Source organism: Peromyscus maniculatus, chromosome 19 (assembly GCF_049852395.1).
Source record: "Peromyscus maniculatus bairdii isolate BWxNUB_F1_BW_parent chromosome 19, HU_Pman_BW_mat_3.1, whole genome shotgun sequence".
NCBI lineage: Eukaryota > Metazoa > Chordata > Mammalia > Rodentia > Cricetidae > Peromyscus > Peromyscus maniculatus.
Genome location: NC_134870.1, coordinates 15177519 through 15193834, shown reverse-complemented (window position 1 = coordinate 15193834; position 16316 = coordinate 15177519). Strand labels below are relative to the sequence as shown.

At 44.0% G+C, this 16316-nt stretch overlaps 1 protein-coding gene across 11 annotated transcripts in view; it reads right to left on the bottom strand.

Annotated features, from left to right (window-relative positions):
* The window catches only part of Fhod3 (formin homology 2 domain containing 3), a 425281-nt gene that overhangs the window by 240276 nt on the left and 168689 nt on the right, over positions 1–16316 (bottom strand). For all 11 annotated transcript variants that reach the window (XM_076554837.1, XM_076554838.1, XM_076554839.1 and 8 more), the window contains exon 4: positions 4153–4220. In XM_076554837.1, the coding sequence (XP_076410952.1) occupies positions 4153–4220 (68 nt within the window). The remainder of the gene's footprint in view (positions 1–4152; positions 4221–16316) is intronic.

The window sequence follows — 16316 nt, the reverse complement described above, 5'->3', positions numbered from 1 at the left end:
TAGAAAATGCAAGCGTGATGAAGATACGGACCCCAAACTATGCAAGGCATCCGTCACCCAAGCCTTACCCAACACGCTGCCTGTCAGATCCAGTCAAGCCCTAGCATGGCTGCTACTGAGTGTGGTTTTGTGTGTGATCCTCAAACCAGACTTAAAACTCCTGCTGACATGCACCTTCCTTGTCTACACAGCACTAGCCTGCCTGTTCAAGAACCATTCCGGGAATCAACAGGACAATCTCAAGGGATGCACACCAAGGAACAGACTGGTGCAAAGACTGTGTGACCAGTCTGAAAAAAGGTTCTTTGGCTTTCTTTCTAACCTTTCAATTTAGGAAAATCTCACTGTCTCGTGAACATGGGTGTGAATGAACCCACAGCAATCTTGTTTTACCCATCATTCTGTCTTTTCCTGCTACACAACCTGAAGCAATTCTCAGACTGTACATCAGTTAATACATTATTTCTGTGTAGCTTCCAACTATAGCAACTTTAAGAATGGGTACTCATAAGAAATATTTTAAGGTTAGAAAAACGATCAGACAATCAGTCAGTGTCCAAATTTCCAACTTCTTTATCCCTATATTTATACAAGATGTCTTGGTCAACTATTGTCAGTTTGACAAAACTTAGTGTTACCTAGGAAGAAGGAACCTCATTCAAAGAATTACCCAGATCAGACTGACCTGTGGCCACGTCTGTAAGAAATGGCCATGATTGGTGATTGATATGGGAAGGCCCAGCCCACTGTGGGCAGCACCATCCCTAGAGAGAGATGTCAAGCTATATAAGAAAGTTGGATGAACATGAGCCAGAGATCAAGCCAGTGAACAGCATTCCTCCAACAGCATTCCCACATGCAGGTTCCTGCTCTGATTTCCTTTAATGAGGGACTGTGACCTGGAAGTGTAAGCTGAATAAACCTTTTCCTTGCATAGGTTACTTTTGGTTAGAGTGTTTTATGACAACCATAGAGTTCAAACCAGGACAAGTTCCAAGTAAGATCCACATATGTTAATTCATTTATATGAATCTAAAACTCAGTAACCTCTATTAACTAATCAATGGAAGAAAATGCCCCCACCCTCATTAACTTACATGTTGAAGAAAGTCGTTCATCCTTTAGAGTAGCCCACAGTCCAGATTTGGCTCATCATTTGATATTTAACATGTGCCTGTGTCTTCAATCATCTGTAGTTGGATTCATGTCTGAATCCAGGGTTGATTGGTTGGCTTGACTGCATCATACTTTATATTTCTATAGAAGGTACCTAATGTCTGATGGTACCTTGTTTCTGTCATGTTAGCAACTTTTGTTGCATTATTAATTCATTAATGGATTCATTAGGAGCCACAAAACAGTGGCATTCTGTTTTCCCTTACTACCTAGAGTCTTTCTACAAAGGCTTCCCTTTAAAAGAGACTTCTTTTTACCTTAAAGTTTAATATGAAAAGGCAAGAAGAATTTGAGATTCTAAAAAATTGCCCTTTTCCAAGTAGCTAGGCTACCAGCATCCACTGCCTATTCATCTTGTCTATCATTGTTAGTTTTTAGTATCCTTATGAAAGTGTCCATCAATTCAAACGTTCTCAGTGCATCTGGATCCATTCCAACTACCATCCTTATTTATGTGTATTGTCCTAACTCTGGATAACCTCTGAGCAACCTTTCAACTTGCTTCTGAGATCTTTGGATAAGAATCTTAGTATTATAAGATAGCTCCCTGCTATCCTCCATGTGATAAGAGAATACAAGATTATTATAACATGACAGAGGAACCATGCTTCCAACAGCAAACTCAGGCTGTGGGAGACAAGAGGACATGTCCTCAGAAATGTCCACCAGGAAATGGATCCCATTCTGGGAAGAAGTGATAGCAGAATCCCATTCCAGAAGAAGGACAAGTTTTAAAGAGGAAGGTAAGAATGTGTGGGTGAGTTAGATTTTTTGACCCACCTTTTTACCTACTCCCTCTAACCGTGAGAAGCTCACTCTGGCTAAAATCATCATTGACAAAGAAAATCTTTTAAAGGATTAAACAAGAATTGAAGGGAAGTGGAAAATTAGTGAACCTAGACTGTAGCAGGAATCTTAAAAGTTCTTATTAATAAAATCAAACCCGAGCCGAGTTATTGGGGTCAATGCTGGTAGATCAGAGAGACAGAACAAACCACAGCTATCTCACCTCACCAGTTCCTCAGCTGGTCCTGTTTCCTCAGACTGGAAGCTTCTGTGTCCTCATCCCGAATGAATCTCAGCTGTACTGTGCTGCTCCATAGCCTGAAAGCTTAACCAGGCCACATGCTTAACCAGCCAAAATGCCTCTAGTTTCTGGTTGTCACACCTTATATATCTTTCTCTTTTCTATCACCACTCCCTGGGATTAAAGGCTGGCTTTCTGGGATTAAAGGCGTGTCACCATGCTTGGCTATTTCCAATGTGGCCTTGAACTCACAGAGATCCAGAGGGATTTCTATCTCTGGAATGCTAGGATTAAAGGTGTGAGTGCCACCATTTTCTAGCCTTTGTATCTAGTGGCTGTCTGTTCTCTGACCCCAGATAAGTTTATTAAGGTACACAATATTTTGGTGAACACAATACCACCACACTAGACAGACACACTCTTTGCAAAGGTTATCTTCACAACCCACAGCCTCACTCTGCCCACTGATGTCTCACGGGTATCTGGAACCTGACCTAGCTCTTCACTACACTTGTGATTATCTCAGGCTAGGGATGAAGGGAAGGCTTGGTACCAAGTGATAAGATGAAACTGGTGATGAGGGACTCATGTGTGCACAAAGGAACATACAGTAGCAGGCTTTATAATACCCAAACTGGAATCAAGTGAACCACCCATCCAAAGAAGAATGAACAGAATGCCTTATGTCCACCAGATGAAATACAGCCCCGGCCAGATCTACAGTCACACCTACACCAATTCACCCTTCATAAACAAACCAAAGTAGGGCGTATGCAACATGACAATATATATGTGAAGTTAATACCAAAGACTGTCATGTCATATATCATGGGTATCTACTGCTGGGGGATGTCTTTCTGTACGCTGTGGATATATGTTATTCCCATTAGTTAATAAACAAGCTGCTTTGGCCTATGGCAAGGCAGCTTAGAGGCAGGTGGGAAATCCAAGGAGAGAGACAGAAAGAGAAAGGCAGAGTCTAGAGAGACGCCAGCCTGCCGCCCAAGGAGCAACATGCCAGCAGACTGCTAAAGCCATGGAACATGTAGCAAAGTATAGATTAATAGAAATGGGTTAATTTAAGATATAAGAGCTAGCTAGCAAGAGGGCTGCCATAGACCATACAGTTTGTAAATAATATTAAGCCTCTGAGTGATTATTTTATAAGTGGCTGTGGGACGGTGGGGCCAGGCAGGACTAGAGAAAACTTTCTGGGTATAATCTACCACTAGGATGGAAACATGAATGCACACAAGGAACACTAAATGCAACCATTGGTAGAGAGGAGACCCAGATGTGGAAAGCAGGTGGTAATTTGTCAGGGGTGGGTTTGGGGGGTCGGGGAACAGAACACACGTCTTTAGTTACACTCAAACAGATTTTCTTTTTAAAAACTGGAATATAGAAAAAAAACATTTGATTAAGTTGTCTTTACTTTTTGTACTTGAAATATTTGACATAAAATATTCTCCTCTGGAATTCTGACCTAATTTTCTTGGGTGTGTGATACGTGTACATGTATTTCCATGTGTGTGGACACACGTGTATAGGAGCATGAGGAGGCCAGACATTGACACAGCGTCTTCCTCAATTCCTCTCCACCGTATATGTTGAAGCAGGGTCTCTCACCTGAATCCAGAGCCCACCAGTTCTTCTAGAGCAGTTAACCAGATTTCCCTAGAATCCCGTTTCTGCCCACTGAGCACTGGGAGTCCTGGCAGGCCATCGTGCCCACCCAGCCTTTACCTGGGTGCTGGAGATCCAAACTGTTCTAGTTCTCTCCTGGCAAACACTGCCCACTCTCCCGTCTCCTCAGCCCCCGACCTGTAATGTCATCTAAACAGACTTCCCTATTTGTAATGAACACAGGTATAACCTTGTATGAATCTAGTTCCCCAGCAAAGCAAAAACACGACTGTAGTGTTTTGGCATTTGGTTTTCCTTTTTACCTGAAATATCTGCTTCAGCGAGAAAAGGGCCCTTCTTAGATCACGGCCGCTGGAGTTGTACAGTTTTTCTGAAATAAAGAATACAACAATTAGTTTAGTTGACTCAATGAATGTTGTAAACATAAGAAATTATGAAGGATGACATATTCTACCAGAAAAAATGACTCAGGTAACCTCAGCAGTGTGAAAAATGACTCAGACCCAGGCCTGGTCTATTAGAGGTGCCAGGGAGAGGCTACCTCACCTCATCTTCCTCCTCAATACAAGTGTGTTTCTAGGGTTTGACAGACTGTTTCCTGGTTTGTAGATATTTCCACTCAGTGGCCAACTACACCGGGAAAACCAATGCAGTCCAAATACATTCAATTTCAAGGAAATCGTTTGTGTTAAATTGGGAACTTGTATGATAGAGTGGAACATGGAATCACTTAGAAATCAGGGACTTGTGTGAGTAGAACATAAAGTTACTGAGCACCTAAGCTCTTAGACTGTGGCTTACAACCCCTCAAGGGGGCAGGTAACTGAATGAGGAGTGTACGCGCACGCGCGCACATACAACACACACACACACACACACACAGACACACACACACACACACCAGCAATAAGAGGTTTTTGAATACACAATAACTAAAACTTGATTCATAATCAAACAGGCAATGAATTTCAAGGTGCATCTGGCATCACTTGCCTCTGCTGTGTCCCATGACTTTACTGCAGCCTGGACTCTGAACACATAACATAAACTGTTTTGCACTGTGCATGGTGTCATGCCCCACAACACCAGCAAAGGCTTTTTGAAATGCTCCAGCTCAGATTTGAGACAATTGCGTGTCATGAATTCTAGTGTTCTTAGTATAACATTCCTGCTCTTAGAGCAATACAATGATTTAATTAGTAACTAGAACCATGGTCCTGAGCAGGATGCACCTGCTTTGCATGTTAACTCTGAAAGCGACAGGCCCTGAGAGACTAGGAAGCAAGTGTCGTTAAGCTGCAGGATTTTCATGGAAGTGGCAACTTAATTTACTCAATACTTATCATAAAGCGCTATTCAGCATATAGTTTCTTGTATGAACTCTGGTAATTGAAATCTTTCAAGAAACTAGTTCATACAAATTATTATAATCTTATGGACATGGAAATACTTGTAATCTTCCTGGTCCCCCTTTTATTGGCTCTATCAGCCTCTCTTTTAGCTTTGATATTGATCATTTGTGTCTAATTACCTTTTGACTAATCAGCCTGGGTAGAGTCCCAGCAAACATGTTAGTCTTTTCACGAGTCAGCAACGGGTTTCCCTGGCTTTCCTATTCTTTCTGCAGTTTGGGTCATTGATTACTGGCTTCTTTGTGTTTACTTTAGGTTTCAATTGCTTTTTTCTTTTCTAGTTTCTACTTTTAAAAATAATTGTTTGCTGTAAAATAGCTAACTAGAACTTTTTTCCCCTGGGGATTGAGTGCAGGGTCTCCAGCATGCTAGACAAGCACTCTCCCACTGAGCTATGTCCCCAGTTCATTTTTTTTTTTAAGTTTCTTAAAGCAGGCCCTTCATTAATTGATCTTATGTCTTTATTTTTGAAAATCAGCAATGATTCTCCAATTTCTTCTAAGCAATGCTGGAGTTGTTTCCTATATATTTTGACATGTTTACTTTCATTCAAATTTTATTAATAGTGAATATTTCATTAAATTCAAATGTGAAGGGGCTAAAGACATGGTTCGGGCATTAAGAGCACATCCTGCTCTTCCACAGGACCCAAGTTAAGTTGCCAGGACCCATGTCAGGTGACTCATAACCACCTGTAACTCCAGCTCCATGAGTCTTCGGAACTACATGGTCACCTGCATATATATGTGCACATGCACGCACACACATGCACACACACACACACACACACACACACACACACACACACACACTGTAAAATATAAAATAAACCTTTAAAATCCAAGTAGAAATAACCTAATCCTGTAACTGTTTGACTTGTGGTTTATTAGAAATACATCACTAATTTTTAAATATCTAGAATTTTTCAGATGTCAATTTCTTGATAGTCAGAAAATATGATTTTATGGTATCAGTTTCTCTTAGATTTAAAGTATATTTTATGGCCCAGAATATCTTGGTGAATCATTACTATATAGGAAAGGGCATGTATTCTCTCAAAATTAGGAGAAATGGTTTATGAATATCCACTGGGTCAAGTTATATGATAGTGTTGATAAACTCATGCACACATATAGAGAGAGGAGGTCTCAGTATGTATATAGCCTTGGCTGGTCTGAACTCACTAGGTAGACCAAGCAGGCTTCAAATTCACACATATCCACCTGCCTCTTGGTCCTAAGTGCTGGGATTCAAGCCATGTGCTACCATGCCTGGCTTTTAATATTCTTACCGGTTTTCCATTTACTCATTTTATAGACTGATATGAGAGGAGTGCTGAGGCATTCAACTAGCAGGCTGGATTTGTGCAGTTCTGCTTTTAGCTCCATGAGTTTTTGTGTTAGCTGCTTTCTATTTCTGTTGTTAGATATGTTCACACTCGGGGATGATATGACCTTGGTTCATCACCTTTTATCATCATATACTGTCTTTATCCTTGGTAGTATCCCTTATTTGAAAGACACTTTTCTGGTATCAATATGATCACTTAGGTTTAGCTTTCTAAAGCTTTTTAAGCTCTCTACATAGAGTTTCCAGTGGACACTTACTCTTTGCATCTTACTCTTATACAATCTGATGATGCATGCGATTTTCACGGTGCTGGGGAACTGAATCCAGAACATTCTATGTACCAGGCAAGCACTCTACCACTGAGTTACATCCCAGCCCTCTGTTTTTAATGAGTGTTGTGTTCCCATTGCAATCTTAACCTCTGGGGCATCGCAGGTGACTCCACAATGCACAAGGACAGAGACCTCAGAGAAGTTCCAACACTGATTCTCACCCTTCAGTAAGAAACATCCTCTAGAAAAGATCAAGGCGTCTTTGAGAGTTCTCCAAACTCCTTGCTTCCCTTTTGTCCAGGGGCCACTGAATTTAAACAAACTAAAATTCCTTTAGAAGAAACTTTTTCTAGTCCGGCATCTTTAATTTCCACTGTCATTTGTTTAAATACTTTCTATTCCAAACAAATCAGCACAAAACAGCATTCTTCCCTAAGAATGACTTTTCTCATGCAAGAGAACCCACTTAGAAGAAGATTCTAATTTTTAAAGATTTATTCATTTTTATTTATGTGTACAGGTGTTTTGCCTGCATGCATTTTTGTATACCACATGTGTGCAGTGCCCACAGAGACCAGAAGAGTGCATCAGATCCCCTGGAACTGGAGCTACTGACAGTTGTGAGCTGCCATGTGGGTGCTGGGAATTGAGCCCAAGTCCTCTGGGACAGTAACACATGCTCGTAACTGCTGAGTAATCTCTCCAGCCCAGAGTCACAAAATTCTAATATAGCTTTTCTTAGTATCAAATATCAAATGAACAGCTGAAATCCATAATAATATTCTATATTTTGACTAAAGTATTTTCTCAGACATTCTGTTTTTGAATTCCATATGCTACAGAGTGTAAGGTGGACTTTATGCCAGAAATCCCACATTTGATCTTTGAGAGACAGTTTTCTTTATCCTTCAAACAAATGACTGGTAGCTGCTTCATGTGTAGGTTCAGGGGCCCCTCTCCTCAAATTCTCCAAAACTGTAATCTTCTTGCACAATCACCATGTGAACACGCATCACACACCGGCCCCTCTGTCACAGGAAAGCCATGGTGGAGCCGTCTCTAGTACATGTGAAACAGAAGTCGTATCTGTTAGTTACTGTCTTAGTTAGGGTTTACTATTGCTGTGAAGAGACACCATAACCACAGCAACTCTTATAAAGAAAACATTTAATTGAGAGGGCTTGCTTACAGTTCAGAGGTTCAGTCCATCATGGAGGGGAGCACAGTGGCATGCAGGCAGGCATGGTGCTGCAGAAACAGCCGAGTGTCCTACATCTTGCAGACAGCAGGAAGTCTACTGACTGTCACACTGAGTGAAGCTTGAGAAAAAGACCTCAAAGTCCACTCCCACAGTGACACACTTCCAACAGAAGGTGTGGCCCAGATTAAAGGTGTGCCATCTAGCCTCGTCCAAGGAGACCACACTTCCTCCAACAAAGCCACACCTTCTCATACTGCCACTCGCTCTGAGCTTATGGGGGCCAATCACATTCAAAGTACAGGTATTTCCTGGTTGTTGTGAAAAACATGTGACAGCCTCAACTTCAGGGAGGAAGTGTTTATTTAAGTCCATGGTGTGGGGTGGGTGCCGCCCATCGTCAGGGAAAGATGGAGACGTCCCGGCAGTTCTCACACCTTATGGTTCAGAAAGCAGAGGACTCAGGCAAGAGGCAGGGCAGATCGTAACCCTCAAAGCCCACTATGAGTGACCCAATTCCTCCCGCCAGGTCCCACTCCCCAAAATTCCAAAATAACATCACCAGTTCCAGGAACCAAGTCTTCAAACACACAAGCCTGTAAGGGAGGATCCCCATCCACTGTCTTTGGAAAAGCAATCCATAAGACATTCCTGCTCTAAAGAGAGCCATGGCCTCTCAGTTCAGCACTAGATTCAAAGTCACCACCAAAAGCCCCTCTGCCTCACCTCACTGCTTGATTGCTCTGGGCACACATTTCAGGAAGCACCTTCCACCCAGAGACTCAGGAAAGATGATGAAACAAAGATGTTTGTAAATAATGCAACATTTGTTCTTTGCAGAGGGTATAATCCATGCTGGTGGGCCAGAATCCAGGAGGCACCTTACTAGGTCAGACATCCTACCCAAACCCAGACACCCTACCCAAACCAGCAATGGGTAATAATGTTGCTCAGCTGAGATGAGACCAATTAGTGGGAAGTGTGGTGTGAGTAACGAGTTCAAGAAACCAGGCATATTGTCTGTGTCAAGTCCAGGCATCCTTATACGGAAAGACAGACTCACCACGGCTGAGCAGGTTCACCTTCATCCTAGAGTGGGAAGGACCCACCTGGAACAGTGCCCCCAAAGGCTCTACCCTTCTTGGGTCCATTCTGACAGAACCCCACCACTTCTCCAGAAGCAGCTGTCTACAGACTCTGGCAGGTCTTCTCACACAGAGTGACCGGTAGCCATGCTGTTCCCTATGCCTGCAGTCTATCTCTGCCTTCTGCAAACGGTATTCGGGGTCTCCCACGTATGTTTGGGGGCAGCAAATTCCGGGTGCAGACATGCCTTCAACCTACGATTAGTTGTGCTGAGTCAACAGGGCAAAGAAGACAACCTTGGTGTTTGGAGACAGTAAAGACCAGAACTTTTATATGCAAAAAAGGTGAGAAGACTATAATCCAGTTAATCAGTGAATGAGTGTGGAGAAAGAGAATCAAACTGCATTCAAGAAGGAAGGGGAAGGGGAAAAATATATCTAGAATATCATGTTCCATCCCATAAAGCCACTGGCTTGAGGGTTAATGATTACAAAAAACATTTATTTATTTATTTATTTACTTACTTACTTACTTACTTACTTATTTAGTCATTCATTCATTCATTCATTTTTGCCAAATGTCAAACCCAGGAACCAAGAGCTTCACAAGAAAACGTGGGACAAGACATGGGAGACCCTCCTTTGCTGAGGGATACAGGGGCCTTCCTTCATCCTGGGCTGGTATTTGGAGATGTAGTCGCAGGCAGGATGACATTCACACCTGAAGTTCCGTGTGCATCGGCTAAGGAGAAGGAAACCTTGGTGGTTTTTTGGATGAAGACACAAGAGATGAATGCCACTACCGTGAGCTGTGGAGCCAATAGCCAAGCTTGGGTGGCCTTCCTAGATGGAAGGCACTCAGTCTAAAATCCTACAGGCACCTGATGAGACCCACATGGGACATTCGTCGGATTCACAGATGGCAGGAGGTGCAACCTGCCTCACCCTGCAACTGTCACTTCATTATTGCATTCTGATGTTTTAAAGGGGTGGGGGGAAGCAGTGTTGTAGCATAAACTTTACCTCTCAGGTTTATTTATTAAACTTCATTTTCAGAAAACCGAATTGTCTTTAATGTGCTGTATTCCTTGCCACTGTGACAAGATGCCAGACACAACCACTCAAGGCTCCCAGCTGGCTCACAGGTGGACAGTGTAGTCCGGGCCACCACCATGGGGACAGCATGGCAGAGACGGCAGTTCTCACTGGAGCCTCAGGAGAGAAAGGCAGTGGGTCCCAGCACAGCCACAGTCGGGAAGCAGAGAGCAACAGGTGCCGAGGATGCTCTGCTCACTTTCTCCTTTTTAGTCAGTCCAGGACCCCAGCCCACAGACTGGTGACCCCTACATTCAGGTTGGGTCTTCCCTCCCAATTTAAACCTCTCTAGAAACACCTCCACAGATACACCTAGGGACATTCTCCTAGGTGGTTCAACATCCCATCACATCGACAATCAGCATTAACCATACCTGGTATTTCTGTACATCATTTATCCCAGTAATTTTAAAAGCATTCTGGAGTCAGAAACTCTTACTCAAACGTCACATATACATTGCAGGAAACAAAATATTCAGACACACAAAATGGGACAATTTCAGAGGACATGGGTACCTAGAAACTTCCTGTGGGCCTTTGTGGGGTTCTTCTATTCACTGCAGAGTAAAAATCTTTATCTAACTCCATATCTCCATTTTTCAGATAAAAATGAAGGCAGAGAGGTCACTCAGGTCTTGGTCTGGGGCTGAGATTTGAGGAGAATCTTATGGAGAAGAGCAACTGAAAACGGCTGCTAGATGGAACTGGTCACATGCTCTGTTTGCACAATAAAATAAGGCAAACACCTGAGCGGCTGAAACTGCTCATATCCTAACTAGGACATTCACATATCACCATGCACTTTAGGGAAATGTGCAGAAGGATGGAAGTGTGGCCCCTCCCTTCTCACTCCAGTCCTGATGCTGAGTAGTGGCTGCCTGTGCCCTCCAACCGTCTGAGAGGCCACCAGCCCATCAACCTGTAGATCAAGAAGCTACACATGGGGCTGGAGAGATGGCTCAGAGGTTAAGAGCACTGACTGCTCTTCCAGAGGTCCTGAGTTCAAGTCCCAGCAACCACATGGTGGCTCACAACCATCTGTAATAAGATCTGGTGCCCTCTTCTGTATACATAATAAATAAATAAATCTTTAAAAAAAAAAGAAGAAGAAGCTACACATGAACAAGACCCTTCAACTTTTTAAGATCTTTATTATTATTATTATTATTATTATTATTATTGAATATGAATGCATGTATGGTGCCACAGTGTGCATGTATGGGTTATAGGATAATTCTATAGAGTTGGTTCTTTACTTATGCCTTTACATGAATCCCAGGGATTAAACTCGGCTCACCAGGCTTTCTCAGCAAGTGCCTTTACATGCTCAGTTACCCAGCAAGGTTTTCATACTTGATGGACTGAAAAAAAGAATGCCCAAGAAACCCTCATTTAAATCCAGATTCCCTTGGAGTATAGTCCCACCTTACACAGTTCCTAGTGATGCCTTTAGATCAGTCCTTTGTTGATTGTCTACTAAGACTGGGGCTACCAATGAGCATAAAGACAGTGGTAGCCATCAAATGAGTTGACAGCCTGTGGAGGAGACAAGCATGCCTCCAGATCATGATGATGTCATATGAGAAGCAATGACAATGTTTAGGAGCCCCAGGGGAAGGAGGGACAAACCCTGTGGGCCTGGGGCTGGGACTTGCAGGGGATCCTGAATAAAGTCAGCTAGAGCTAGAGGCTGTGTGCAAGAGGAAGAAAATGCAGCAGGCACGCAGCCAAGCAGAAGCAAAGCCGCACACTCAAAGAGAACGCCCACTCCAACACAGCTGGCCTATGGGTAAGTGGGCACCCTGTCATCATCCAGACCAGAGGAGAGACATGGGGACAGCCAACCCAGGGAGGGCCTCATGGGCTGGGCTGGGTGATTCCAGCTGTGTGCTTCCTGGAACATCACAGAGGGCTCAAGAATAATGCAAGCAAGGAGAGGATGGGGATCTAATGAGATGGGACTTCATCAAGTTCATCGCCTGCACGGCTGGCCAGCACAGAAAAACTGAACAGGAGAGTAGGCAAGAGCCAGAAACTAATTCAAAGGCGTTGGAGAAATGGACACTGGAGGAACATGGGTCACCAGACCTTCTCCCGAGATAATGGAAGGCTCTCCAGAAGACAATCTAGGGTTGGAAGTAGCCTCATCCCCCAGAGTTTATGGCCCAGAATGGAGTTCACTTTATTTGTCCCCAGGGGAGGATCCATGGATCAATGTCACAGGTCGATGCATGCTCCGAGTGCCCAGAGAAGAGGGTACCACTTTTAGTGCCCCGGGCATTCCCAGACTCTTCTATTTACCGCTAGAAGGGTAATTTGGACTCCTTCTTTCTTTCCTCCAGTCACTGGCCACTTAGTTCTATGACAAGAGATAAGGCAAGCAAAAGAGTGAAGAGACCCTTGGTGGTGCTGGGGAGACAGTCCAGTGAGTAAAGCGCTCACCATGCAACCACAAGGACCTGAGTTCAAATCCCAAAATCTATGCAAAGCCAAGCGCACTAGTACACATCTACAATCCCACTACTCCTGTGGTGAGACAGGAGGCAGAGACAGGAGAATCCCTGAAAACTCATGGACCAGCTAGCCTGGGGTCAGCAGTGAAGCTTGAGACAACAAAGAGACCATTTCAAACAGGGTGGAAAGTGAGGACCACCCAAGATTGCCCTTTGACCTCTACATATACATTGTGGTACACATGTCTGCATACACACACACACACACACACACACACACACACACACACACACACACACACACACCCAAATACCCAGGGCATGACTCAGTTCTCAGAAAGATGGCCTGTCAGCCAAGAAGACAGCTCAGTATTGCCAATACCAGGCTTCAGGGCAATGCCAGGCACAAGAATTTGTCCTTAGCATAGGAGGCGAACAGCTCGTAAGAAGTTGTTGGTAGAGGGCAACAGATGAAGTTCAGTTGTGCAGTGATGTGACTAGGAGTGATGGACTGCCATTGCTACCTACTGGGTCCCCTCCAGGTCTTCACCCGGCAGGTGGTTACCTTGGAAACCCACTTCCCCATCTTCAGCTTCACCGAAGAAAGCAGCCAAGCAAAGTTCTTCGTACATCTATACTCAATCAGTTCAAGAAAACAGTTATCCTTCAGAATTTGAAGACGTGAGTTGGCCTTGGAACCCTAGTAAAATAACGCTTCCAAATCCTCTCATCTCTGTCTTCAGAAACCATCCATGATCAGAGATAAAGCCAGAATCAGCTAGAGTAGACTACTGAACAGGCTGAACATTCTGTCTCGAACATGCCCTTTTTACCCCCAGGATAAAAGAATGGTGGAGAGGAGGGTCCTCAGAGATCCTCAGTCCTTCTGCCTTTCTTTACAGTCCAAAGAGAACCCCTAACATGTTCCCAACGTGGCCAGCTGTTTACAATGTCCCCCCAACGGGCTGCTGGCCCCATGACCTCATTTGATGTCATCTTAAGTGGTAGTCTAAGCCCCAAGGGGCCCTGTGATGAGATTGAGTTGGGTGGTCTTGGCTTCAGGTCTTCCTATGCCTCTAGCAAGTGCTCTCTTTCTCAGTTCTGTGCTTTGTTAACTGTCCTGCTTTCTTCCTTTTCACACTTCATTTTTCTCTTCTCCATTAATTACCATCTGGAGATCTTCAAATATTGACTTCAGCATCAGCTTTCACACTGCCTTTAAAAGATTTTCAAACTAACTTGAACTATTTCAGGCTTCTATATTTCTCCTTCTACTTCATTCCTTCCCTGGACTCCTGCTTCTCGTGTGTGTGTGTGTGTGTGTGTGTGTGTGTGTGTGTGTGTGTGTGTGTGTGTGTGTATGTTCACAGGCCCTAGAGGCCAATATTAGCTGTTTTCCTCTATTAAGACTGCCTTTAAAATTAAATGATGTATGAGGGCCCAGCCCATTGTGGGCAGCACCATCCTTCAGGCAGGTAGTCCTGGCTATATGAGAAAGTAAGCATGAGCTAGTGTGCAAGCCAGAAAGTGAACCTCCATAGATTCTGCCCTAGTTCTTCCCTCAGTGATGAACTGTGATCTGGAAGCATAAGATTCAATAAATCCTTTTCCTTCTCAAGCTGTTTTTTTTTGTCAGTTTTTGTTTTGTTTTGTTGTTGTTGTTTTATCCCCACAACAGGATAAAATGGAAACATAACACCTCCAGAAATAAACCCAAGGTTCTGCGCTTCCCAGGCACAGCACTCAGGTTTGTGGAGTCTCCTCTTGCCATCTTTCTGGCTCCCTGTATGATAAGAACACTGCTTAAGCTCAGAGCCTTCTTGACTTTGCAGGTCCTCAGCAAGGCACCATCACTGCCTGGAAGACAGGGCCTTTGTTTGCTGAGGTCAATAGATCTTGACAGGGAAAGGCTCTCCTTCCCTGCCCTGGACACTCTGAGAAAAAGGGGTAGCTGTTGGGTGTTGGAGAGAAGATAAGGATCATTAGCTGGGGTCAAAAGGGAACGATCTGACATCAATCATGTCACCTAGCAGAGATGGTGACAGAGCTCAGGAGTGCACCTGCCCCTCGCCAGGGGGTCAGGGCTCCGTCTCTCAGTGCCCTTCAAGGGAGGAGCAGCCATTCACCCAGGGCAAGGATTATATCATGCAAACAAAACGGAACCAGAGAAAAGCTCCCATTTTAAAAGCCCAGTTCTAAGGAGAGTTTATTCACTAGCCAACGGGGGGCGGGAAGAACCAAAGAACCATGGGAAAAGAATATACTGCTATGTTTCTATGATTAAATACAGCAAAGTTAAATGGTGTTTTGTTCTGCAACAAATTCACACCTAACTGCAGCTTTGGACACCTAGGACAATGAGCTGCATAGGTGTGGAGCCCAAGTTCTGGCTACTTCCAGCTGTGCGTCCTGCATAGCCTCAGAGAGCAGAGGTGACATGGTGGGCCCCAGATCCCCTGTTCTGCCCTCACAGCTACATGAGCCCAACACACTTGCAAACCTCACAGGGACACAACTCAGATGCTGTTTCAGATTCTGGGGGGCTTCAATCTCAGAAAAGATGAAAAGTGCCTCGAGTTGGACTCCGTGTGTCGCAGCCTGTCGTTAGCCCACACTCCCCGGTGACACATAACGTTTATCTGAATTCAGCTCCCACCGAGAACCAGAAGTACAGCAGGGTCCATAGGAAGATGACAGCATGAGACGATGAGCCATTTTGTTCAAAGGGTACTCGAGAGACAGGAGAGCACACTAGCCATGCTCCCGGGGTGCATGAGCCAAGCTCTCAGGGGTAGGAGTCATACCATGAGCACAGTCCTGACCCCCTGTCAGCTTTTAGAAAATCTCTGGGTCTCCAGTTTCACATTTGCAAAAGAAAGCATTGGCGCTCGCTATACTATTAGAATGGCTGGCAGTAAAAAGTCAGGCTCTGTCGTGGTATCCAGAGCAAACGGGTTCCATCCTCTGCTTGTGGGATCTGACATGGAGCAACTGCACTGGAAAGCACTTGGATAGTTTCTTATAAACAGAAATAGACACCTTCCCCTGGGCCCAACAGTTCCACTCCTTGGCTGTTCCAAAGGAAAAAAATGAAAACATATCCACATAAAACTATGTTATGTTATACAGATTCACAGTTGCCTTACTCACAATAGCAAAAATCTCCTGGAAATAGTCCAACAGGTGTCAGTTGGTGAGCAGGTAGACAAGCTATGGGACATTGGTACAAGCGGAGCTAATTAGCAATACAAACACTACTGACACATGCCACAACATGGACGAGTTTCCATGGAGGGAGCCAGACGCCAGGAGCGTGGATTGTACAATTGCATTTATATAAAGTTTTGGAAAAGACAAATACGATCTTCAGGGACAGAAAGCAGATCAGTGCTTGTCTGGATTGGGGAGAGGGAAGGTTACAAGAAAGAGGCGTGAAAGAACTTGAGAGGAAATGTTTTTTGTCTTGCCTGTAATAGTGCATGCAATTGTCAGAAGTCATCCAACTGTGCATTTAAAATGCACTTAAAATCTTCTTGCATGTAAATTATTCCTCAGTAAAGTTAATGAAAAAAGAGAAGGTTGATCCTAGAGTCCACAATTT